Source organism: Nycticebus coucang, chromosome 22, assembly GCF_027406575.1.
Source record: "Nycticebus coucang isolate mNycCou1 chromosome 22, mNycCou1.pri, whole genome shotgun sequence".
Lineage (NCBI taxonomy): Eukaryota > Metazoa > Chordata > Mammalia > Primates > Lorisidae > Nycticebus > Nycticebus coucang.
This window is the reverse complement of record NC_069801.1, coordinates 28,482,994-28,509,104: the sequence shown is the minus strand read 5'-3', so window position 1 is coordinate 28,509,104 and position 26,111 is coordinate 28,482,994. Positions and strand designations below refer to the sequence as shown.

Genomic DNA, 26,111 nt, shown 5'->3' with positions numbered 1-26,111 from the left:
CCCCTGCGGCTTCCCCAACGAGGCCCCCTCCCCCCCATTACAGCATAGCTCTGGGCGCCAAGAAGGATTCAAGCCAGGGACTGCTGCAGTCAGCTCTCCGCCTCTCTTGGCTCCTGCAGCTTGTGTCCAGGCTCTGCAGCCTCCAGCTGTGCTTCGGACAGTCCCCTCCCCTTCTCCCACCCCGCCCCCGCACGGCATAACCGCTGAGGGCCCAGAGGTGGGCGGGCACAGTGGGCACGGTGGGGGCCCCAGCCAAGGCGGCAGGTGTAGCGGAGTTCACCTTCCACACTGGGGATGCCTCGTCTGTGCGGACTGTGGGTGGGGAACGCCTGCCAGCGGCTCTGAGTCCGGGCACAGCGCCCCACCCTGGCAGGGGCTGGGGTAGAAGAGGGGAAGCTCCTTGAACCGAGGGCAGGAGCTGAAGTCGGGGGGCAGACCGGGAAACCCAAAGGAGAGTCTCCTAAGGAGACGTGCCTGGGGGCCGTGTGTGACATTCAGGGCGTGACTGTGCCTCGGTGGGGCGCGAGATCTCGTCTCTGAGGCTGGGTGACTGGTCCCCAACCGCACGCCTCTGGGCTCGGATCCCTGTGCCTGGGTCAGCTGTGCGTGGCCGCGACACTCAGTGTGCTCATCCCTGGGTCCCCGCTGGACCCTGACCCGGGGGTCCCCGGGGAGGGAGAGCTTATTGGCACTCCCAAGCTGGGCCTCCCCAGCGCTGTCGCTCAGCGAGGTGGGCGCTCCTCGAGGACCCAGGCAGCCGCCAGCCGCCTGCGACCTCGGCCCTCCCGGGTCCGGTGCGGGGGCGGGGAGCTCGGTCCCCCTCCCGCTCCCCGGCGCTCGGCTCGGCCGCCCTGCGCGGGGGCGGGGGCGGGGGCGGAGCGCGCGGGCGGGATCCCCCCGCCTCCCCTTCCTGGTCCCCGGGAAATCCAGCCTCCGTGGCTTGGCCGCCTCCCGCTCCCGCGCCCGCTGCCGCTCGGCGCTCGCTCGGGGCTCCGCAGCCGGCGCGGCCCCTCCGCTGGGGGCTCCGCAGTGCCGGGCCCCGGTCCCTGCCCGCCCGCCCGCCGCCGCAGCGCCCCCGGCCCGGGCCGCCGGCACCATGTAACCGGCCGGAGCCCGAGCTGGGCCAGGTAAGCCGCGTGGAGGGGTGGGGACCCGGCTGTGCTTGCTGTGCCCTTTGCGGCGCCCCCCAGGCTCGCCCGGGCTGCGGCCCCAGTGCCGCCCACGCCCCGGGCTCGGGCGGCCTCTGCTCCGGCCCCGGGAGGGGGAGGGGCTGGGCCTCTTCGGCCGCCCCTGCCCTGGCCTGGAGGCAGGTGGGCCTGACCCAAGGGGCGGACCCGGGACCGCGCGGAACGAGCACCTACCCTCCCGGCCAGAGCCGCGGGGGCTGCGGGGGGCGGCCCTTGCCCGGCTGGAGGCTTGGGTCTGGGAGGGAGTAGCCAGCTGGTTGTGGGGTGAAGTCGTGATGTTGGGGAGATCCGGAGAGAAGTTTCCTCTGCAGGTGTGTGAACGTGAGTGCGTGTCACTCTGTGCTTGTGTCACCGTGTGAGTCTGTGGGTGATTGTGTGTGTCACTGTGGGCAAGCGAGCGCGCGTGTTAATGAGCGTATGCAGTGTGTGTGTGGAGGGTGTTCCTGTGTGTGCATCTGTGGACATGTGAGTGAGTGTGCCTGTGCATGTCTCTGCGAGTGTGTGTGTGTGTGAATGGATGCATGTGTGCCCGCGTGACTCGGTCTCTGTGAGTGGGTCCCGGCATCTGTGTTCTGTGTGACTGTGTGTTGGCTGTGTGAGAACATATCTGAGCAGAGTTCACTCTGAATCACCCACACCCGTGCTTTATTCTCTCCCCATCCCCCAATTCCTGGTGGGACAGGGGACAAGGAGACTTTTCAGAGGTCAGATCATCTTCCCCTTCCCCAGAGCCTCCTCACCTCCGACTCAGGCAGGCGCTCCACGGCACTCCCCACCTTGGTCTCCACCTTCGCCTACCTTGGGGAGGAGGGTATAACTCTCTGTGATGCGAGGGTCATGTCCTTTCTGCATGCTGAGGCCCCTGGTGGTGGCAGGGTCTGAAGTGCACTGGAGAGTTGTGTGCGCGTGTGTACTGCTGCTTCTTGGGGCCCAGGAACTTGTGTCATCTCAGTAATGTTTCACTGAGGGCCTTTTAGAGTCAGGAGCTGAGGAGGCCAGGTGGAAGCGTCTGCCCTGTTAGTCATCAGAGCAGGTGGCACTCTCCCAGACTTCCAAGCCCCAAATCTCCAAGTTCTGGGTCATTGGTTCAATCCACTGGCTCTGGGTGCGTCTGTGCTAAGCTCTAAGATATAATAATAATAATAACAATAATAATGCCTTTTTATTAACCCCAAGCTTTTGAAAATGCTCCCCTTTCAACTCTTCTTATTTTCCCAATGGCTGTGGGAAGCAGACAGGGCAGTTTGAGTCCTGTGAAATTGTTAATGTTCAACTTTTTTTTTTTACAAAACTAGCAGTTTCACATGGTTCAAGCTAATATAATGCCAATTTACAGATGAGAATGTTAAGGCTTGAGAGAATGGATTGCATTTCCCACAATCACATATTACTAGTCAGTGGTATAGAAGGACTCTAACCCAGGTCTTTTGGTGACTCAAAGAGCTTGTCTGGGCCAAGGTTGACAGTGGTACTCTCTGGTGTGCTGGCTCTGACCCTAGGGGCACTGCCTTCTACCTCCACCTTAGCTGAATGCTGGGGCTACTTCTGTACCTAGCTGCCAATGCCTAAAAGAGAGAGGGGGGAAAAGGGAGGAAGGAGGGGAGAGAGAGGCTTCGTGAGTTGGCAGTGAATCAGGGTCTAAAAAGGGAGCTGGGAGGGCTAGGGTGGCAGGTGTTTCTAAAAGGAACATGAACATAGGCTGAACAGCCTCAAATACAGCCCCCGCACCCCCAACCCCCACTGCCCCACTGATCTGGCAGGCAGTACCCACTGCATTTTTTTTGCCAGGGGGCTCACATCCAGGGAGTAAGATTGCATGTAGCTATAGAATGATGGCCAGGGGAAGAACTTTAGAATTAACTTCGTCCAGCCTCTTAATTACAAATTGGAGACTCTGAAGCCCAGAGAAGGGAGGGGACTTGCCCAAGGTCACACAGAAAATTTGTGGGTCTAACCCAGGAACTTTCCAACCTCCCTGTTGCCTTCTATTCCTGAACTCCCCCCATCCCTGTCAGAGCTGAACATAGGGTACTTGGGGAAAAGAAATGAAGACTCAGTAAGCCTAAGGCTATAAATCCTTCAACCTGAAATCCCTTTCCAAAGAGAGGCAGCTACAGATATTTCTGGGGAAGGCTATGGGCTTGTCTTGATTCCAGCTGGTGAGGGGCTGGAGCTGCTACAGACTTTCCCAGACTTTCTTCTGTGCCGGTGCCTGCTTTCAGTGGCTGCTTGGCACCTAACATCATCTCTTCCAGCTGATGTTGAGGCTGGAGCTGGCAGAGCTCATTTTCTTTCATCCCACCCAGTTTCTGATGCATTTTGCCTCTAGCTGGACTGACAATTGCTTACCTTATTGGATTCCTGATGAGTAGAGAAACTTCTGGGACTTGTCTGATTTTGGAAGGGTCTGTAGTTAACCCTAAACCCTTTCCAATGAAATCTTTCAGAAGTCTGAGGCAACTGATAAAATGATTGTCCCATTTTACAGGTGGGGAGACTGCAATTATGGGAGGGGCTTCCTATTTGGTTGGCTTTTAGGTTCTGGAAGTCAGGTGATGAAGAGAACAAATAACAACAAAAGCTTTTGTCTAGAGGGGCTATCAAAGACCCCTTTCACTGTCTTACTATCCCCAATGGTCAGGAAATCTTCCCAGATTCTGATTTTATTCCCACTTGGTAGATTCAAAGCTTTGTCTCTCAGTGGGGGGTTGGAAGAACAGCTGTGTACCCTCCACTATGCAAGCATTATGTCTTGGTTCTCTCTTTATTCACCCCCCCCCCCCCGCCTTGCAGTCTGAAGGCTGCTGGCTCAGCGGGCCTCCTGCTGTCTGGGGAGTCTGGGTTTGAGCTGGGGTGAGGTGGTGGCACCATCGTTATGGTAACGAGCTGCCAGCTCATCGCTGGTAATAACTTGTCAGGCTCCTGGGCTGGATGCAGCATTCCTTCCCACCAGCCCTTCTTCCCATGTCACAGACAGGAAAAGTGAGGCTGTGAGGAAGGGGCCAGGGAATGAGAGTCTGGGGAGGTGGGAGTCTCGTCCCTGGGACTATAGTTGGGGAGGTTGGGGGAGCTGACTTGTGGGCTATTTACACACAGGGTTACACAGGTTTGCATATGATTGCATGCGCTGTTGACATGTGAGTTCATATGGAACATGCTTGTGTAAACTTGTACATGCTGGCTGACATGTACACAGGCAGTCATGCTTCAAAGCATCGGATCATGCTTGTGTGTGAATACTGCCTCTACAATCTGTACATAGGCACCCAAGAAATCTGGGTTTGTGGGGGTGTCCAGGTATGTGGGTGGGGATCTGATCTTTTTCTGATGCAGCTTCAAAGTGACTTGTTAACAAAGGGACAGAATGGTCCCAGGGTTCCTTCTTCTCCCTTCCAGTATCAGAATGGGAGTGGGCTGGGCATGGTGTGGGGGGCCCAAGGTCGCATCTCCCAAAGGCCCCTGCCTCTGTGCCCTTTGAGCTCAGGTAGCCCCTGCCCCCTCACTCTCTGTTCTTTCTCATCCTCTCCTCTTCCTGTGTGTAAATATTAAAGAGCTGAGCCTGCAGGGCTGATGTAGACATGGGGAGAGAATGAAATTAAAAAGGATTCCCTCGCCCCCATCCCGACACCCTCGCCCCGCGGTCCCCCGCTCCTGTTTCCTCCCCTCTCCCCTCCCCTCAGTGCTTCCACATGTCTCTCCTCCCCCCAGTCCAGATGGGAGCTGGCTCCTTCAGAAAGGGGGCTCAGAACAGGGTGTGGGGAGCTACCTCTTTCTGCCTCCCCCCACCACATCTGCCTACAGGGCTGGGAGCCCCCACGTGAGTATTTCTTTTATTTTTGGGGTGGTGGTTAAGAAGAAAAGTGGTTTTTAGAGCCAGCTGTGAGTGGCGTTGAGAGGCTCTGGGCTGAAAGGAGGTGGGTGGGGTCCTCTCTCTAGGCTTCCTCAGGGAAGCCCGGTGTCTGGGTTTCTTTCCTCTCTTGGGACACAGAGGGAAGGGAGGGGTATCAGGTGTCCCTGGTGGATGAGCAAGATAGTGGGAGGGGTGGGGGAGAGGGGCTTCTGTTCTGAAGAGGGTGCGTGATGGGATAAGCCTGCTCCTTACAGGCATCCTGGGTTTCCAGTAACCGGGCCGGGAGTGCTGCTGGGAACTGTCCTGGGTGCTGAATGGGACTCGGAGGGTATTTGCTCCTTCAGAGCTGTCCCAAGTGCTGAATGAGGGTTCTTTCGGACCAGATGGTGAAAAGGCGGCTGGGGAATGGGGAGGGCTCCCTAGAAAAATTCTCCCAGATGACCCATTTTCCAAGGGCAGAGTCCCTGGATGGAAATATAGTCTGGGGTCCTCCTTCTTACTTTAGGCCTCACAGTTATTGGTGGTATTTGGGAACCCTTTCCCAAAGCAGTCCCTCTCTCCTTTCCCCGTTCAGTTTCCCCTCTCCTTTCCAAAGTCATCCTACTGTTAGTGTGGGGGTAGAGATGGAGGATGATATTGTGGCTGTGATCTCTCTTCCCCTGGGATAGCTCTTAGTGCAGGCACTAAGCTCAGAGGTACAGGCACCAGCCTTTCTCCTACTGGGTCCCAGAAATTCAGGTTCAAGGTAGTTCTGGATAAAAAGAAGTTGGATCTTTTTGGTTAGGCCTGGGTGGATGGAGCTCAGAAGTTCAGGACTGAACTTGATTGATCACTTGTTATACCCCTGTCCACTATACTTTGAAATTTAGGACATGGAATGCTGAGATAGTCTTCAAGCCTGTCTTGTGCTCTGCCCATTCCCAACCTCATCTTAGAGCAGCATTTGGGAGAGACCTTTATTGGAGAGGAACATTTCCAAGCAAAGGATTAAAGGAGTGGGTGGGGTTGTTCAGTGCTTTGGAGAAGTGAAGGAGGAGGCTACTGGTGACAGGGCAGTGGGAAAAGAAGAAGATCTGGGAGAGTAAAAAAATATTCAAATTGGGGGGTGAGGTCTGGATTTCAATCCTGCATTCCCTCAGATATCTTTTTCCTACTGACCTAGGGTCAGGGTCATATCAGTTATCTGGGTTCTTACGTATTGACTTTGTAACTATGAAGAGAATAGAGAAAGGAGTTATTTCTCCAGGTCCCTTCCCTTGTCATCCCAGGGGGACGAGAGCCAAATGTCAGGACATGCAGATGAGACTGGGGGAACAACAGGCAGGAGAGGTTGATGGCAGCTTCGTCTCCCATCCCCAAGGGCACAATCAAATATTCAAATGGGATTCTTCTTGGAGGGAGGTGAAGGAGAGAGTTTCCAGAGAGTGCTGGGCAAAAACTGGGTGTGGCGGTGAGTTCAAGAAAAGGGAGAGTTATCTAAGGACTCCAAATTGGACCAGTTCATTCCTTGCCAGATGTGATTTCTAGTTAATAAGGAGCCCCTCACCCATCATGTTTTCGATGTAGCTCATCAAAATGATTTCTCTCTTCTCTAGCTGCTTGGGAGGAGCTGAGTTTTCCTATGCTGTGGGTGCTGGGAGGTGGTGGGTGTGGGTGTGGGTGCCTGTTTGGGGAGGGGAGGTGTTTGTGCTCTACTCAGCTCCCTTGGTTACATAACAGATTTGATAAGACTTTACTTTGGAGCTGCTGCTACTGCCTGAAGCAGTCACCCCCACATGGAATGCTGGAAGTCCACCCCCTTCTCCCTGGCCCCTTGGAGAGTCCTGCTATTCATGATCCAGTGTTCTAGCAGCTGCTTCCCTGCCAGGAGGTGTCTGCAGCTTGCCTCCCTGCTCCCTACCCAGCTCCTGTTTTTAAATACTGCTTTTTTTGTTATTTTGAGCCCAGGTGACCCTCTTTATATTTATAAAGCCTCCTGGTCTACCCTCTCCCTAGGCAAGGCCTTCAGGCTAAGGAGGGAGGGGTTCACCGAACATCATGAAGCTGCCCTCTAGGGAAGAAGAGGGGCATTCTAGGAGGTTTTAGAGCCCAAGATAATTTCCTTACTGTTTCTTCCCCGCCCCAGTAACCAGTAACTGTTCTAGAGTTTGAGAGTGGTGGATCATACCAAAAGGTACTGGGAGGAAGGACTGTAGGCTTGATTTTTCTCCTGAATTGCCTTTTTTTTTTTTTTTTAGAATTAAGGGGTTGTACATATGGGGCAGGAAGAGATGAACCTACTCCAAGTTGCACCTGTTCATTGTTGCTCCCACCCAGGTTGTCTCAGGAAATACTGGTTTTTCCAGACGTGGGACAAGGGAACTTTGGAGCCCTTTTTAAAATGGATTTTTGTTTCTTTCTGACAATGGGTGGGCATAGGATGCATCCAGGAATGGGACATAGTCTATTGATAATAGGAACAACTTTTCAAATGGAGAAGTGAAGACTAGCAAGAGGAGAGAGAAAATGCAAACTTGTGTTATACTTGGAGAGAATATGGACTCCTGGCTTTGTGGACAGGATAGAAACCATGAGGAGGGGCGTGTTGGGTATCTCTGCAGAACCTACAGCTCCAGAATATACATGCATGTATACTTCCTGTGAGTGGGCGAATGACTGTGTATATGTACAAAAGTATGTATGAATTTGTTGTATGTATGGGTAAGGACATTTATTTGTGTAATTGTGGACACATGTATACATTTGCATATGTGTGTATTACTAGGTATGCACCTGTGTGTATAAGTGACTGTGAAGATGATTGATTAAACCTGTGTGTTTGTGTGGTGTGCTTATCTCGTAATGCATGTATGTGAGTGTAAGCATGCTTATGATCATGTATGTGGGTCATATTTATAAACACATAGATTAACAACCTGTGAATATTTGTACATAAATTGAGCCATACTCATGAATAATTGTAAGAGAAAGAGAGAGAGAGAAAGAGAGCAAGAGAGATTGGTTCTCAAGAATTATAGGGTACTCAAAAGTTGTTTTCCCACCAGCTTACACTTGATCCACCCTGATGCTTTTGTGGCTCTTCTCCGGAAAGTAGGCTCTTTAAGGTCTCTCAAATTCCCGTGTCCTCAGGAGCCGGCTGTTCTCTGCCACCATCTATGTGAATGGAGTTTGCTGAGGGAAAACCTGTACAGGCCTTCGGGGCAGCTGCATAAGGGATCCAGGCTCAAGGCTGTTTGGATGCTGTGTTGCTCAGGAGTGTATGTTGGGAGAGAGTGTAGGGGCTTAAACACTGGCTATAGAAGTTTCAAAAAATCATGAAGAAGTAGGGTTTAGTGGATGAAAGTGGTAGGGGCTCTAAGAGAGGCCCAAGGGTGTGCATAGACTCCCACATACGGGACACGTGGCAGTATGTGCATTCATGGATATGTGTATGTTACCTGTCTATGCCATAGCATGCAGGTATCAACATAGGTTCACTTACTAAAATGTGCATACAGGAGGGTATATACCAGCACAGGGAATTGTCGCTGTGCATGCACGTGCTAATATACACGTATACCTGAACAGAGCATCTGGAAATCTGTGGGCATGTGCTTACACTGGCCTGATTGCACCCCATGGCCATATACCTGTGCACCGCACTCACCCAGGTTACCGACAGCCTGCAGACAATCCCTTCCCCATCACATGTGCTTGGTCCAATGCAGCCCTTCATTCAGCCAATGTTGATTTTATGCCCGAATGTGCCATATACTGGGACACTAGGGATAGTCTTTGACCTCACATAACTTATAATCTAGAGAGGTTGAAAGTAAGGAGAGTGTTGAGGAAGGTGGTGCATGTAAGTGTTCCCCACTGGGAACAGTGGGGACCTAAAGAGGGTTAGTTTTGGAGTGGGGATGAAGAGGTTTGGAAAGCCTTTGAACTGAGGCTTACTTAACAATTGAACAGGTGTTTACTGGGTGGGCAACTGTGGGAAAAAGTATTTCGGTGACAGGAAATACCCTAACTGGTCTTCCTACTTCCACCCTTGCCAATCCCTCATCTTTAGACTTTCCCCTAAAAAGCAGCCTGAGTAGCATGAGGTCTTGCCTTTCCAGTGGCCTCCCATTTCACTTGGAGTGAAATCCAAAGTGCTTAAGTGGGGTCTGAGTGATGTGAATGCCCTATGTGAAATAGCCCCCAATTTCCTTCCTGATCTCGGAGACCACTCCAACATGAGTTTCCTTTCTTTTTCTTTCTTTTTTTTTTTTTTTTGTAGAGACAGAGTCTCACTTTGCCACACGTAGAGTGCCATGACGTCACACAGCTCACAGCAACCTCCAGCTTCTGGGCTTAAGCAATTCTCTTGCCTCAGCCTCCCGAGTAGCTGGGACTACAGGCGCCCGCCACAACGCCCGGCTATTTTTTGGTTGCAGTTTGGCCGGGGCCGGGTTTGAACCCGCCACCCTCGGCATATGGGGCCGGCGCCCTACTCACTGAGCCACAGGCGCCGCCCATGAGTTTCCTTTCTATTCCATAAAGGGCACAGTCCCACCTTGAGGCTGTTGTGCTTGCATTTACCCTCAGCCTGAAATGCTCTTCTCTGGGATACCCAGCAACTCACTTCCTCCCCTTTTTCAGGTCTTTGCTCAAAAGTCATTTTTTTTTTTTTTTTTGTAGAGACAGAGTCTCACTGTACCACCCTCGGGTAGAGTGCCGTGGCGTCACACGGCTCACAGCAACCTCTAACTCTTGGGCTTACGCGATTCTCTTGCCTCAGCTTCCTGAGCAGTGGGACTACAGGCGCCCGCCACAACGCCCGGCTATTTTTTTTGTTGCAGTTTGGCTGGGGCTGGGTTTGAACCCACCACCCTCGGCATATGGGGCCAGCGCCCTACTCACTGAGCCACAGGCGCCGCCCTCAAAAGTCATTTTTTTTTTTTTTTTTTTTTGAGACAGAGCCTCAAGCTGCCACCCTGGGTAGAGTGCTGTGGCATCACAGCTCACAGCAACCTCCAGCTCCTGGGCTCAAGCGATTCTCCTGCCTCTGCCTCCCAAGTAGCTGGGAGTACAGGTGCCTGCCACAATGCCCGGCTATTTTTTGGTGACAGCTGTCGTTGTTTGGTGGGCCCGGGCTGGATTTGAACCTATCAGCTCAGGTGTATGTGGCTGGCACCTTAGCTGCTTGAGCCACAGGCGCAGAGCCCAAAAGTCATTTTTTTGGAGAGAGTTCCTCAGTCGTCTGTCTTAAATAGCCCCTTGTCATTCTGTCTCCTCACCCCACTTTATTATTACTTTTATTTCAGTGCCTGCCATCATCATTATTTCATTTTTTTTTGTTTGTTTGTTTTGAGACAGATTCTCACTCTGTCACCCTGGGTAGAGTGCCATAGCATCATAGCTCACAGCAACCTCAAACTCTTGGCCTCAAGTGATCTTCTTGCCTCAGCCTCCCAAGTAGCTGGGCCTACAGGTACCTGGCACAACACCCAGCTAATTTTTCTATTTTTAGTAGAGATAGGGTCTCCCTCTTGCTTAGGCTGGTCTTGAACTCCTGAGCTCAAGAAATCCACCAGTCTCAGCCTCCCAGAATGCTAGGATTACAGGTGTGAGCCACCACTCCTGGCTCATGTATTTGTTTATCATCCCTCTTTCTCCACTATAATATCAACTTCATGAGAATGAGAGCTTCATCTGTTTTGTTCATTGCTATATCTGTCTGGCTTGGAGTAGGCACTCGATACATATTTGTTGAATGAACAAATCTTAGATTGCTGGCAGCCAATGAGGAGAAAGGATCAAGGCAGAACAAGATGCAAGGCTGGGAGACCCTTTGGGAACCCGTTGTAATAGCTCTGGCGAGGATTTAGGATGACTTAAAACAGTGGCAGTGGAGGTGAGCAAAGGAGACACAGTGTACAAGCACACGCACACGCACGCACACACACACATGTGCACATATCTAGTTAGTTAAATCTACTGTTTAGGGGAAAGCCAGCCAAGGAGGAAAGCAGAAGTGTCGATCTGTGTACATGTGGTATGTGTGTCATGAACAGCCCATGGCAAGCTGGACACCCTCCAGCTGACCCCGCCTGCCATTCTCCTGCTGTGTCTTCTCCCCATGCCACATATGCTCAGCCCTGCCAGCCAGGCTGCAGGGGGTTGCCCCACAGGGGTATCTGCGGTCCCGTTCCGTCGGCCATGCAGGGCACCTGTCTTAGGGAACAGGAGTTGGGAGCATCATCCTGAACAGTGGGAACAGCATTAGGAAATCAGAGCCACAGACACTCAGAGGCGTGTGGACCCGGAGAGGAGAGGGAGGAGGAGGGTGGCTGTAGAGAGTTCCGAGCCTGGGAGCTCCGGCTGGGCCCAGACTTCCTGAAGCCGGATGTGGTGGGGGCAGGACAGCGCACCCAGGCAGCTTCTACATCTGCTCCCACCTCTTCCCTCCTTCCCTTCTTCTGCTCCACTTCGAGTTCTCTCCCCTGGTGGGGTGGCTGCCTTAGCCAAGTATGGGTTTAGGAGTTACTGGTCATGTAAATTCAGATGTGTGCGAGACCTGGGGAAAGGGGTCAGTTTCTTCTGGAAGACAGTTGGAGACTTGGCAGCAGTGGGGAAATTTTTCTGAGAGTCTCCACTTTTGTTGTTTCCATTCTCCCAAGAAAGCGTGGAGAATTAAGCTTGTGTTGCAGAATGAGAAACTGAGGTTAAACCTTGGCAGGACCCATCAGCTGCTGGTGGGAAGGGGCTAAGGCACAGGATGTGGGGAAAGCTGGGAGGAGAGCAGAGGATAAAAAGAGGCAGAAGTGGGAGTTGTGGTTACTCCTTACCCTGTGCCACTCCCTGACCTCTGGTGGAGGGGAGCGGTCAAGGCCTGCTAGCCTCTTTGAAGGTTCCTCTCCAGACCTCCGAGCCTGGGTTGCTTTATTCCCCAGGTCAGTGATAGAGCCCCTTTCAGATTCTGGGATGCAGGGGGGCCATCTGCCTCTCTCTTCTCTCATCTGGGCTAGGGGCCGGGGTGCTGCCACTGCTCCCCTCCCACCTGGGCTGTGAGCATGGGGGTTGGGCCAGAACAGCCGCCAGAGCCGCCCACCTGCCCGTGGTGTCATGGCAACGACTCTGCCCACGTGGACGATGAGGAAAGGGAGGAGAAGAGAGGAGAGGAGGCATCACAGCAGACGTGAGGATGGGAGGGGGCTTGGAGGGTCTTGCACGCTGGAGCCCCTGCCCCTCTAGCTTGGTCCAACCCCAGCTCAGTTCACCCCAGGGCCCCCAGGGCAGGGTGGGGCTGGTGTTTCAGCCCTGGCCTCGGAGTGTGCATGTCCTTGGGTGTCCTGAGTAATGATGACCTTGGCCTGCTGCTCTGTGGGGCCCTGGCCAGGGTCCTGGGGGACATGGGGCTTTGCCATGTGTAGGCCTCTCTCTCCCTCCCCAGCAAGTCGGGGATGGTGCCTGGGGCTGAGGGGATAAGAGCCCGACCTACTTCTCCATTTTCTCACTATTTTTCAAAAGGAAAATGACCCACTTTTCAGCCAATAGGACAGGGGCCTGTTCCCAGGCTGATTCCCTGAGCCCCCCCTGCCCAGGCCTCTGCCCCATCCTCCCATCCTCAGCCTGTTAGCCATGTGCTGGATCCACCTCCTAAGGGCAGCAGGTGAATCTGTGCGGAGGGGTCCTGCCCTGCCATTGTGCCAGGCTGGGAGAGCAGCCTGTTCTTTGGGGGCCAGGAATGGGCTAAGGCCTGACTGGTCCCACGTCTATTCCACTTTGAGCAGGCCTCATTGTCTGCCGCAGTCCTGGGCACTTTGAGTGTCTTCATACACTCCTAGGATTCACCTTGAGGAAGGGCAGGGAGGGCTCTGGGATTGGGAAGAGTATCCCTCCTCTAACCCTGTTTTAGTGGGTAGTGGGGGGCTGCCTTCCCAAGCTGCACCATTCCATGTGGAAAGGGAGAGTCTGTGGCACAGGAGAGCCCCATTTGCCTGCCTTCCTGCTGACCGGAGTTCTTCCCAGAGTACCTTCCTGGAGAGTTCTGTCTGTGCCCCTCTTCCCAAGCCCCTCCACCTGTCTAGGATATTGGTCTGGGCCTCTGAGTCCCCTCCTTTCCTCAGTTATATTGGCCTAGGCTGGCTTGGGGGGTGATTAGGGATTTAATTATTTAGTTTCTCCAGCTCAGTAGATTAATTCCATCCATCACAGGCAAGCTGAGCTTTCTTTCCCTCTCTGGACTGCCTGGCCAGCCCCAGAGAAATGGCGCATCATTGCTCACCTGGGCCTAATATTGGATCTGGGAACAATGGGTAAAGTTGTTATTGGGGGAGGATTTGGTGTATGACATTGAGTAGATATGGGTGCCTAAGTGCTGTGAAATGAACATGTATATCTGTCGTATGGGGTTAAACACGCAAACATGTATTTAAGGTCTTGTATCTGTTCAGCACATGAGTATCAATATCTGTTGGATAGCGATGCACATGTGTGTGAATGCTCGTGGGAACAAGTTTATGTGCATCTGTGTATATTATGTGATGAAGGTGAGGATAGATGCCAGGTAAGTTGTGTGTGGATGACTCTGTGGCTGTGTACTTTGGCTCTGGATGAATATGTGTGTTAATTTGTGAATGAACAGTCTTGGGAATGTGTATGGCCACGAGTGAGGGAGAGGTAGTAGAGGTGGAGATTTCCTGAGGCTGAGCTAGGAGTTGGGATACACTGGACTCCACCTGTTGGCCTCATCAGACCAGTTTGGTTAGTGCAGTGGTTCTCAACCTTCCTAATTCTGCAATGTATTTTCATTATTAAAAAGGGATCGTGACCCACATGTTGAGAACCGCTGGGTTAGGGAGATACACACTTTAGACATACTCTGTTTGGCAGGGGCTTGGTCTCTTAGTGGTTAGAGTGTCAGGCCTGGACCCAGGCCCAGTTTCAAATCCTTCTTCTACTACCTGTGTGACTTTGGGCAATTTTCTTTATATTTCTAAGCCTCAATTTCCTCATCTGTAAAATGGAAGTAATAGCACCTACTGCAAAGGATAGTTGTGAGGGTTACATGAGAAAATGCATCTAAAACTCTTGACACTGGGCCTGTGCAGTCGTAGGCTTTCAAAGAGTGAAGCCTTAGACTTCAGAGTTGAAAGACCCCACAGGTCTGAAATGTGTTCAACGCTTGAATCCACTCTGTAACATTCTCCGAAGTGGTCCTCTGGCCTCCGATTGCATGCCTCCCTGGACAGAACACTCCTAGCTCTTTAGGAAAACCATATTGCTTAGGACCAGCTCTGCCTGCTGGGAGCTCTGGTCCAGCTTCAGGGGTCATTGTCTTCCTGCCTTTCCTGTTTCCCCACCTCTGCCTATGCCTCAGCTGTGGGGTGTTACTTGAAGGCTCAGTCACTGATCCCGAACTCACTGAGCACCACCTTATGCTAGGTTTGGCCATACAGAGATAGATCACGTGAATCCTGGCCTTCATGGAGCTCACAGCCTGCAAACAACTATTGACCCTAGTGTGCTAAGTAGAGGTATAGGATCCTAAGAGGGGTAGTGACTGCTGTGTCCTGAGATTGATGGGGGAAGGCATGCTTAGAAAAGGCTTCTTGGAAGAGAGTACACTTGAGTGGTATCAGAGGGTGAAGTCAGGAGGACATGTCATCCATATGAAGGGATCTTGGAATCTGTGTAGCTTCCTCTTCCCATGTGCTCTCCTGCCGTGTCCCTGCATCTCCCAGCTCTCTTTTCTCCTGCTGAGCCCAGAAATCCAGAGAGGAGAGCAGAGGTTTGGACATCCCCGAGTCTGGGGCAGGGTCCGGCCGATCGGAGGGGTAGGAGGCACCACGGTGGGAACCATCCAGCCTTTGTGGGGCCCTGTGGAACCCAGTTCTGTTCTTGCCGGATGGAAAAGAGACCACCAGCTCTGGCTGCAGAGCTTCGTTGAGGTCTGTAACTTAAGGGCCTCTGGTCTTCTCAGACGCCACCATCATTGGCCGCCAGGGCTGCTCTACTGTCTTCTGTATGTTCAAGGTATGGGAGGTCCTCACAAGCAGCCCAGGCAAACCGAAGTTTCTAGGTGTGTGAGCAAATGAGTTCTCAGACTACTCATTTCTGATCCAAACCCAAGTCCAGTATGGCTACAGCCTCTGCCCCAAACTGTCTCAGAAACCCCCTCAGTGGCCCTGTTTCTAGATCTCCCGCATTTAAGTGGCGTCTCCCTAGTTACCAAAAGCTAAACCCTCAGCACTGTGCTGGGCATTTTACTTGCACTATCTCAATCCTTGTGACATCACCATGAGAAAGGGACGATTCTTGCTCCTATTTGAAAATGGGGAAACTGAATTGGAAAGAGATGAAGAGACTTCCTTAGGGCCACATGTCTAGTAAGTGGTGGATCTGGGATGTGGATTCAGTTTAGCTTGAGACCCAGAAGCCACAGTTTGTGTCACCAGCTGCCCCTAACTGGGTCCTGTGGAAATTCTGGTCTGGGAATCTTCTTTCTCAGCTGTGGATGGTCTTCCCCAAGAAGACTCCTGGGGACCTTGGGAGAGGGGAGAGTGTATACGACAAGGCAGCACAGCCTGAGAATTCATCCAGTTGACAGAAAGGGAAGAGAGAGCCGAGAAAGGGCTGGAGCTGGCTGCAGTTAGGGGGCATGGAGGGGTGAGAGTGATCAGACTGAATTATGTCTCAAAGGGCCTTTGGGAGCCCTGGAGGAGGAGGAAGTTCAAATTTTGCTCTCAGTGACTGTTGGGTACATGCCCAACAGGGAAAGAAGTTGGGGCCCAGCAAGTCTGAGTGACGAGATCTGCTGAGGGGGGTGCTAGACGCCCAGCTCTGCCCCTACAGCTCAGCGCTGCGGTCCCACCTCTTTGCCTTGTTATTTCTCTCTGCAGCATGTGGGGGGTCACCTTTTCCCTTCTCACTCCTCTCTCCCACTCCACTGCCTTTCCTGAACTATGCAGAGGGGAACAACTGGGGCAAAAATAGGTGTGGCTGGAAAAAAGCCATCTTTACCTACCGATTGGAGAGGCCGGATGAACCCCATGATGACCAAGGCTGGGTTTGGAGGCTGAATTTCTTTTTTTTTATTTTTTATTTTTGTGGTTTTTTATTTTTGGCCGGGGCTGCATTTGAACCCACCACCTCCGGCATATGGGACCGGCGCCCTACTCCTTGAGCCACAGACGCTGCCTGGAGGCTGAATTTCTAATACCTGACCCTCCAGAGCTCTCCAAAGCACTTAGAGGGAAGTAGGTGGGCTTTCTGTGAGCTATCATCATGCCCAGGGGCAGAGTGGCCGGGGGCAGCAAGGGAAGACATTTATTCATATTTTTCAGGCACCTGTTAGTGCCAGGCATTGTTTTAGACACTCCAGATATTGCATCTCACAAGACAGACATATCCCCTGCCCTTTGGAAGCTTATGTACTAAGAGGAGTTATACTATAAGCATGTAATAAATAAAGAAAATAATTTCAAAGGTCAGTCACTGCTATCAGGGCAACAAAACAGGGTGATGTAGAGTGTACCTAGGGTTAAGGCTCAACCTTAGTTAGAGTGAGTGGTCAGGGAAGGCCACTCTGAGCTGAGCCCCAAAAGATGAGACAGAGGAAGCCATGGGAATATCTGGGGCACAGTGTTCCGGCAGAGGGAACATCAAGTGCAAAGCCCCCTGAGGTGGGATTTTCAAAAGGATTATAGGTAGTGCGGGTTATTCACAGGCTGAGCACTGTCGAGTGGGTCAGGAGATGGATTTAGACTTGTATCTGCCTAAATGTCTCGAGTGTTTTGGAGCTGTAAGCCCATTTTCTGTAAAATTCCTGCCCTAAGCCCTTGATTAAATAAAGTGATAAAGGTGAATGAAGAAGATTGCAACCTCCTTTCCTTCCATTCTGTTCTTCTTTCCTCCTGGCTGCATTTTCTGGGGCTGTGAGGGTAGGAAAAGGAAGATTTTCCTTGGGGTCCTAAGGGCTGAGATTGGGGTGAGCCAGGCTGAGTCTTCAGCTATGGGGCTGGGTAATGGGGTGGAGGAAGGCCAGGGACTAGGGCACCAGCCCAGCTACAGACATCCTGCCAGAGGCATCTGGGCAAAGCCAGTATCAGATTGGTCGGGGGGCTTAGGCAGAGCTGGATGTAGGAAGAGGGAAGGGGTTGTGGGAGGGATGCCTATCCATGGGCAGGTAATGAGAAGTACGATCTTTAGGTCAAAAGCTCTGTGTAGGGCTTCCTAGCCCATCACAGTGCACACACAGCCTCAGCCACCCAAGCTATTGGCAGGTCAGGGGGTAGTGCAGGGCTGGACAGAGAAACTGAGGTAGAACCCTGGCCATACTGGTTCAGGCAACACAGGGAGAGGGGGTGGGTAGGCAAAGCCCCAAACTTTGAGATCCTAGGGATACACATGGCTTGAAGGAGCTCAGGCTGACAGCAGCTAAATGAATTCCAGGCCTTATGTGCTGTCAGTTCTGCTATGTTGGAGCTGGTGTGGGTGCGACTCCTAGGCTCCATGGGGGGACTGGATAGGGCTGACCCCAAACAAGAGAGCAACTACACCCTTTTGCTGCTATCTAGACCATCATGTCCAGCCTACAGCTAGCTCTCCCGGACAGCTTCCTGCGGAAGGAGTGAATCGGCTAATATTTGATTTTTGAAATCTTTATCTTTGCCCAAGGAAACACTTTGTGTCAACCTCTGAGACACTGGCCTTTGTCAAACACACCTGGATCCCTGGGTGCCCAGATGTGAACAATCTTGAGGAAGAAGTACTTACCTTTTGCCCTCTGAGTACCTCTGGTCTTAGAGGGCTGTCCAGAGAGATTAAATGACCTACCCAAAGTTACACTGTGAACCAATGGGATAAATAATAAAAGTAAAAGTGCAAATAATGACAGCTACCTTTATTTGTATGTACCTTGTGCCAGCAACAGTGCTAAGGGATTTATGAGCTTTACTTTGTCAGTCATCATTGCATCATTAGAAGCCTGATGTTGGCTCTAATATTATTCCCACTTTACAGATAGAAAATGGGTTAAGAGAGGTGAATCACCTGCTCAAGTAGACACACTAGGAAGTGAGTGGAAAGAGATTTGAGTCCAGATAGTCTGACGGAAGAGTCCACATAGTCTGATGGAAGAATCCACACTGATAACAGCTTTGATCCAGGGAACTGCCTACGTCTCAGAAAGGAAAACCAACTGTTTTGGCTGGGCAGGGCCCTGGGGAAAGGGAGAGAAAACACTCTGACTCCTTCCTCGGCAGCCCTTTTCCTTCCCCCATTTTCCATTCTTTTTCTGGAAGGTAATTGCTTGGGGCAGTGACAACCTCCTGGCGAATTACACAGCTGGTTTCCCAGTGAGATTTGTAACAACAGCCCCGCCAGCCTGGCAGCCCCCAGCAAGTTCCGGTTTAAGAAACTAATTGCTGGATTGTGTAGTTGGTGCTAAATTGGGTAATTTCTTGGTGACGGCATCTGTGCCACTTCTTCCATTCCCAGATAGATTTGAGCTACACCAGAGAAGAATTTGTCACATGCAGCACCCTCCCAGACTCCTTCACTACCCAATTCCCAGCCAATTCACAGGCAGTGGCAAAAGTGGCTGCTTCCCTTGACCCAGAGAGTTCACCATCTGGGCAGCTCTCTGTGTCCTGGGACAGTAGATAGATGACCTGGTGCAGTGAAGAGGGGAAAATAACACTAGTACGCAGGGTTGTCACAGGGCTTCAGGGAGCATCCTTTCTTCTGTACTTACCTGACCTTGGACTTGGTATAAACTTAGTGCTGACTGCACAGAGGAAAATGTTAAGCCACAGTCTGGTCAGCTCTGGAGGCTGTGTTATGTGTGAGATGTTTTTACTTGTTTGTTTGCTTTTTTTTTTTTTTTAAGAAACCAGATTCACTTTCATTACCATGTTCACTTCAGAATGGCATTTAATAAGTTTGACTTCATTGGGCTTACAGCACAGGTAGGAGAAAGGTTAAGGCTTTGAAGTCAGGCAACACTGGATTTTACTTTTGGCTTTAACACCAACTCTCAGTGTGACCTTGGGCAGGTCACTTAGCCCTTCCAAGCCTCAGTTTCTTCTTCTGAAATTTGGGAGAAGCCAATATTATCTATGCTTTGGAATAATGTTGGGAATCACATAAAATATTGTTCAATGAAAGGATCTTGTTCTTTGTAGGATCATGTTCACTCAACAGATACCTGCCATGTGCTAAGCATCTGGGGACTGGGGACAATACATTGAATAAGAGGGATAAAATCCCCGCACTTACGTGGAGCTTCCATTCTAGTGGGAGAGACAGTCTCGGAATCACATAAATTTAAAATGGTAACGATATAAGAGCCAGGTACATGGTGCCTTGAGAGCAAACAGCAGGGGGATCTGACCTAGTCAGGGAGGCCAGAGAAAGCTTCCCGGAGGAAGAAACAACTGGGCTGAGATCTGAAGGGTGTGTAGGAGTTAGCAAGGCAGAGGCGGGTGGGAAAAGCTGTCCCAATAGGGGGAATAGGCCCCGTGATGTGAGGGATCATGGAACTGACAAAAGACTGGCCTGGCTGCAGCAGAGAAGGCAAGGGGAACATGTTGTGAGAGGATGTTGGAAAAGTAGGAAGGGCCAGACCCTGCAGGCCATGCTGGACTGGTTAAGGCGTTTTATCCTAAGAACATCAATAAACCAATGAAGACTTTCAAGCAGAGAAGGGACATGATCAGATTTGCATTTCCAAATGATCATCTGGATTGGAGCAGGGGGAGACGGAAGTGGGGAGGGACCAGCAGGCAGGAGATGATGTTCTGAGGGACAGTTGGATTCATTAGTGACGCTTTCTTCTGCAAAGACCACAGAAAATCTGGCCAACCGTGGTGTAAATGAGGAGTTTATTCTTTACCACATTTGGGACTAAAGAAAGGCAACTGCTTGTTTTGGTTCCGTGGCTCCATGATGTCAGGACTAACATCTCTGCAATTATCCAGGCAGAGAATTCTCTCTTGTGGTGGCAAGACAGCTGCTCTAGCTCTGGCCATCGTGGTTGTACTCAAGCCAAAAGGAAGGGAACATAGGATGACGCTGACACGCATCACCCCTTTGGTCACAAAGGCAAACTCTTTCCCAGAAGCCCTCATACTTTTTAGGTATATATCTTTAAGCAAAACTGACTCACGTGCCTTATTACAATGGAGGCTGGAAAAGGGAAAAGGAGGTTGGGAATGAATTTTAACAAGTGAGCCAACAATGATTGGGTGGATATGGAAAAAAGTGGGTACATCTATCCTTTAGGAAGCAAAATTCATAGAATTTGGTGATGGATTGAATTATTAGTCCCCTCCTCACTTGTTTTCCCTTCTCATCGATTGTGTTTAGCAGTGAGGTGGGGGGTGGAGAAATGTGAGTCATTAACTAAATCTTTTCTTTAGGAAATCCATAAATTGCATATCTCTTGCCCCAGTAATTTGGATTTGATTATATTGCTTACTATTTGGACATTGGAGATTTTGGAAATCCGAAAAGAAGGGCTTCACATGAGGGGTTATATCCATTGGGTAATCTTTTGGAGTTTGTAAAAGTGGTTGCATATGCATTTTATTATTTGATATTTATTAAAGTCCTGGGAGATAAGCAATCAGATATCATTAGGCTTAGAGAGGATAGGGGACTTGTCTGGTGACATACAGCTGCTGGTCTTGTGGCCTCTGTTTTTCCACTAGACAATTTTGCCCTAGAGGTCATGGGCAAAGGAGTCAGGGGTGGTCTTCCTGGAGATCAACAATGATGGAGACCCGTTGATACTAGAGCCAGGAGAACATGGATTGATGCCAGAGAGATTGAAGTTTAGGAAGATCTCGATGTAATCTCAGTGGCTTTGTAACAGTACCTGTGTGAAGCAGGGGATGGAGAGGCACCTGGAAAAGCCCACCAGTGGGAAGTTCAGGGAGGCTCCAGCTGGGCGTGAGCACAGACAAAGCAAATAGGATGGTCTGGGCTTCTGCCAAAGTGGTGTTTTGAGTCTTGGTCCTCCCCGCGGCAGGAAGAAGAAAATGCCATGGATGAAAGGCCAGGTTATCAAAGCTTCTTTTCAAGGCGGAGATATGCTTCCAGGTGCTTTTCTGACAACTGCTTAAGAGGCCATCTTGATCTAAAGTCCCCTCTTTCCCCAGAGAAGGGCAATGAAGGAGAAGAATTGGTCATCTAGAGCCAGGCAGTCAATGTCTGTGAGGTCATCCCAGTCTCTCTCTAGGCAAGATAACCAACAGCTCCTCCAGTCCAGGCCCTGGGCTGGCCAGGGAGTGGGCAAGTCTCACCCTCTCTTCTATGGAAGATTCCCAGGAGATGCTGCAATCTTCTTTACTGTCTCGTATACCTCAGGGTCAGGAAGTTCTTCCTGATGTCTGACTGTGTCTCTTCCACTACTATTAATCATGCTTGCAAAGCTAGCTCTTCTTCCTGACATGCCTGTGTCTAATAATGGCATCATTAGTCTTTTAGTCACGGCTGCTGCAAACTTCAGAGTCGTCTTTCTTTCTGACTGTCTCTCCTCTTCCCACTATTTGCCAAATCTCAATAATCTGCTGCATCTCCCCCAGCCCACCCCTCAGAATTCCCTTTTTGCATACCTCTTCTGCCTTGTGCTTTCACTTTCCTCTTCTGGGAAGGTTATCTTCCCTACCACCTTTGTCTGTGGAACACGAGCCAGCTAGTACTTCATCCCAAACATCCTCTTCTCTAGGAAGTCCTCCTTGATGTCTCTCTATCGAATCTAGTCTCACTCCATCTGAACTAGCTTAAACTTTGGTAATTCTTTCCAACACAGATATTTCTTCATCTACTTAGTGAACACTTACTAAGGACCATTTCTGGGCAAAGCCCTCAGTTAGGTGGTGAAGATCCAGAGGTGAACAGGACTTGTTTCCTATCCTGTAGAACAGCGGTTCTCAACCTGTGGGTCGCGACCTTCAGGAACTGTATTAAAGGACTGTGGCATTAGGAAGGTTGAGAACCACTGCTGTAGAAGATCACATTCTAGTTGGGGAGACAAAAACCAAAACAGATCATTTCAATGCAGCGTGACAGCTACTTTCATAGGGACACCCAGGGTGTTACAAAAGACCAGTAGAGGGGTATAACCCAGAATAAGAGTACAGAAAATCTTCCAGGGAAGGTGGGGTTTAATATGAGTAAGGGTTAGCTGAGGGCATGTTGGGGGGGGGGGTTAGGTGAAAGGAGGCTCTAGTTCAATCGTTTTCAACCTTCCTAATGCCGCAAGACTTTAATACAGTTCCTGTGGGTCGCGACAGGAACCGATTGCAGGTTGAGAACCGCTGCTCTAGGTGGAGAGAAGAGCTTATGCAAAAATATAGTGACCTGAAATAACTCTGTCACGTGAGAGGTTGTTCCCCTATTAGACTATAAACTCTTCGAGGACAGGGACCACACTTAAATCACCTCTATACACTTCTCACTCAGAGTTTTGCTTATGGTAGCTGTTCAACAAATGTTTGTGGAATGGAATCATATTTGAGGGCAATGAAAGTGCAGTGGCTCAGTACCATGGACAGATCACACAGACACCTGCAGTTGGAGGTAGTCCAACCTGTAAGCTTATTTGCATACATTTGCATAATGAAGCCAATTTCATTTCCCTGGGGGTCCAAAGGCTCTGCATCGTGGGGGATCCAATCAGTCCTTGTTTGGGGGGTTGAGAAGGGAAATTGTCAAGGCCAAAGACCCTGAGACCTCTGAGGACTCTGAGAGAATCTCTTTCTCCCTTTCCTTATATTACCCTTTTCTTTTCTGTCAGGAGCCAGTGGTCCTGAGCCTTCTGAAGTTAGGATTCTGCCTGTTGGTGGGGATCCCGAAATCAAGGATGGGCTACCCCGGATGGTGAGTGATGGGAGAGTCTAAGGGATGGGTGTTAGACTCAGGTTCTCAAATCAGAATAACTTGGGTTTGAATCTTGATTCAAAGTGACTCATCCACTTACTGGCTTTGTGACCTCACCATTTGGAGCTCAATTTTCTCATGGGGAAGTGTGGATAATATCTACATTATAGGATTTCAGTGAGATTAGAGAATATTAGGTATGCATGGTGCCTGGTACATAGCAAGTGCTAGGGAAATAGTAGGAGATGAGCTGTGAGCAGGATCTGGAGGAAACCTGAAACAGGGTAGGTATGGGGCGGTGGGGGTGGGGAGAAAAGACGAACGAGTCCTCAGAGGTGCTGGTGTCTGGAGACTTGGAGGCTATCATCCCCTCCTAGTCAGCAGATGGCCCAAGAGCCTGGTCTGGGATGAGCGAGGCCACCGTCTGCCAGCTCCTCTGTCCCTGTCTCTCCTGCTGTCACCCCTTCCTGCTGTAGCTCCTGTCCTGGCAGCTCCTGGAATCCTGATTGCAGGCAGCTCTTGCTGAGAGCTGACCTCTCTGTCCTGTAGTCTTGGCAAGGCTGGGATGGGGGCCAGGGGCACTAACTCCAGAGCTTTTTCCCCATCACTTTCCTGCCTTGCCAGCCCTCCACTCCTGGGAGGAGGAACTCCTGGGTTCCAATCCCAGTTTAGGGATTCAGATGCCACTTTGTTTCGCCACTCTTGTGCCTCTTTGTGGCTTTTCTTCCCTCCATGGCTCCCCTCCAGTGGAATGTGAGTGGTGTGTGTAGGGGGGAGGGGAGTGGTAAAAGGCAAAAGGGGAAATTCCACCAAGGAATATCTGGAACCCTAAAGGGGAAAGAGAAGGAGTCATCTCAGGTTTTCCTTCCTATTTCAGTCCTGAGGGGAGGGAGAATGAGCCTGCAGCCAGATGGAAGGAACAGGGCCTGGAAGGAAGGGGAGGGATTTTCTGTGGAATGGTGCTGGATATGTAGATTTGAGTCCAGTGTTCTCTTTAGTCCCAGTGGCTGGGAGCTGTGACCCAGAGGCCTGGCTCTTACAGCCAGGGGGTGTGGGGCAGGGTTGGGCAAAGGTGTGGCTCTGGATCTGTTTGCCTACAGCCAGCCTGTTAAAAACTAGTTCACCTAATGAAGGGTTTCTTTGAATATTTTGTATGCTTGGGTATCCTTTTGCTTTTGATAATCTAAGGACATTCAGAAACTCATTTGGCTGAGGGCACTTCCTCTTGCGAATAAGTATTTATCAGATTGGCTGCATTTGATGAATGATGGGATCATTTGGTGCCCTTGTGAGTATCTTTGTCTACTGTGACTGTTTTAAGGACTTTTCTTTTTTAGCCAATTTATGGAAAGATAGTACAATTAATCACAATAAATTGATATGCATTACCTAAAGCAATACAAGAATGCCTAATAAAAGATGGTTTTAGGTGAAGTGGCTTGTTGTTCTTTCTGTTTTTCCAGGAGGTTCCTGGGGCCTGGCCCCCAACACTATGAAGAGCCTTCGCTGAGGCCATGAGGGGTTACCATGGCGACCGAGGCAGCCATCCCCGCCCAGCCCGCCTTGCTGACCAGCAGCATATGGACGTGGGCCCAGCTGCCAGGGCCCCCTACCTGCTGGGCTCCAGGGAGGCCTTCTCCACTGAGCCCCGCTTTTGTGCCCCGAGAGCAGGCCTGGGACAGCTTTCTCCTGAAGGGCCTCTGAGCCTGAGTGAGGGGCCGTCAGTAGGCCCTGAGGGAGGTCCAGGGGGGGCTGGGGTTGGGGGGGGTAGCAGCACCTTCCCCAGGATGTACCCTGGCCAGGGCCCCTTTGACACCTGTGAAGACTGTGTGGGCCACCCACAGGGCAAGGGTGCCCCCCGCCTGCCTCCTACACTTCTGGATCAGTTTGAAAAGCAGTTGCCGGTTCAGCAAGATGGCTTCCACACGCTACCATACCAGCGAGGGCCTGCAGGAGCTGGGCCCGGGCCAGGGCCAGGGTCTGGCACTGCCCCAGAGGCCCGCAGCGAGAGCCCGAGTCGCATCCGGCACCTGGTTCACTCTGTGCAGAAGCTCTTTGCCAAGTCCCACTCTCTGGAGGCGCCTGGGAAGCGGGACTATAATGGGCCCAAGGCTGAGGGAAGAGGCGGCTCTGGAGGAGACAGCTACCCCGGCCCAGGCTCTGGAGGCCCCCATTCCTCCCACCACCACCATCACCACCACCACCACCACCACCACCAGTCCCGGCACGGCAAGAGAAGCAAGAGCAAGGACCGCAAGGGGGACGGGCGGCACCAAGCCAGGGCCGCGGGCTGGTGGAGCTCCGATGACAACTTGGACAGTGACAGCGGCTTCCTGGTGGGTGGGAGGCCCCCTGGGGAGCCTGGTGGTCCCTTCTGCTTGGAGGCTCCGGATGGGTCCTACCGGGACTTGAGCTTTAAGGCACGCTCAGGCGGACCAGAAGGCCGCTGCCTTGCCTGCACTGGCATGTCTATGTCACTGGATGGACAGTCGACCAAGCGAAGTGCCTGGCACACCATGATGGTCAGCCAGGGCCGTGATGGATATCCAGGGGCTGGGCCAAGCAAGGGGCTCCTGGGTCCAGAGGCCAAGGCCAAAGCCAGGACTTATCACTATCTGCAGGTGAGGCTTTGGTGGGGGGTGGGAAACAGGGTGCTCAGCCCTCACCAGTTCTGTCATTCAGGGAGCAATGGAAAGGGTTGGATGGGGGCCAGCTGTCCTTGTGATTGAGGGCCTCGATGCAAGGAGACTCTGTTCTGCCTCGGTTTTGTCACCCTGAACTCCTTCAGGGGCCTCAGTTTCCCTTTTTGTGTAAGAAGGGCCCTTCTATTCCGATGATGTATGTCAGTGCCAGGAAGGCTTCCTCTTGACCTACTGTTTTGGAAGAGCCTGAACTTACAAACTCATAAGGCCTCAGTCTTACGAGACTGGAGGTGGCATGAAGTTAGGTGAGCAATGGAGAGTTCCGTGTTCCCTGCCTGTAGCTGCCCTCAAGATTGGCAGTGGCAGTCGGAAAGCAGTTCTGCTGCCCCAAGGCTGCCTTTTCTCCTCTTATCTGGGTGGTATAGGTGATGTTTGAATATGAAGGTCAGTTATTTCCAGAATGTGCCTCTGCTGGGGTTTGTCATTCTGGGGCACCTGTGATGGGGCAGCCCATGACGCTGTGAGGGAGCCCTGGGGGCCTGTCTCACAGGTGTTCCTAGACTGGGGGGAAATGCTGGA

At 51.5% G+C, this 26,111-nt stretch overlaps 1 protein-coding gene across 2 annotated transcripts in view; it reads left to right on the top strand.

Moving 5' to 3' along the window:
* Positions 1-927: 927 nt before the first annotated feature.
* DLGAP3 (DLG associated protein 3) overlaps positions 928-26,111 on the top strand; it is a 70,428-nt gene continuing 45,244 nt past the window's right edge. The window contains exons 1-3 of one of the 2 annotated variants that reach the window (XM_053575157.1): positions 928-1,127; positions 22,808-22,890; positions 24,354-25,511. In XM_053575157.1, the coding sequence (XP_053431132.1) occupies positions 24,405-25,511 (1,107 nt within the window). In that variant the 5' untranslated portion in view covers positions 928-1,127; positions 22,808-22,890; positions 24,354-24,404. Of the gene's footprint in view, positions 1,128-4,869; positions 5,005-22,807; positions 22,891-24,353; positions 25,512-26,111 lie in introns of those variants that run through there. The other variant, XM_053575158.1, reaches the window with a different exon arrangement.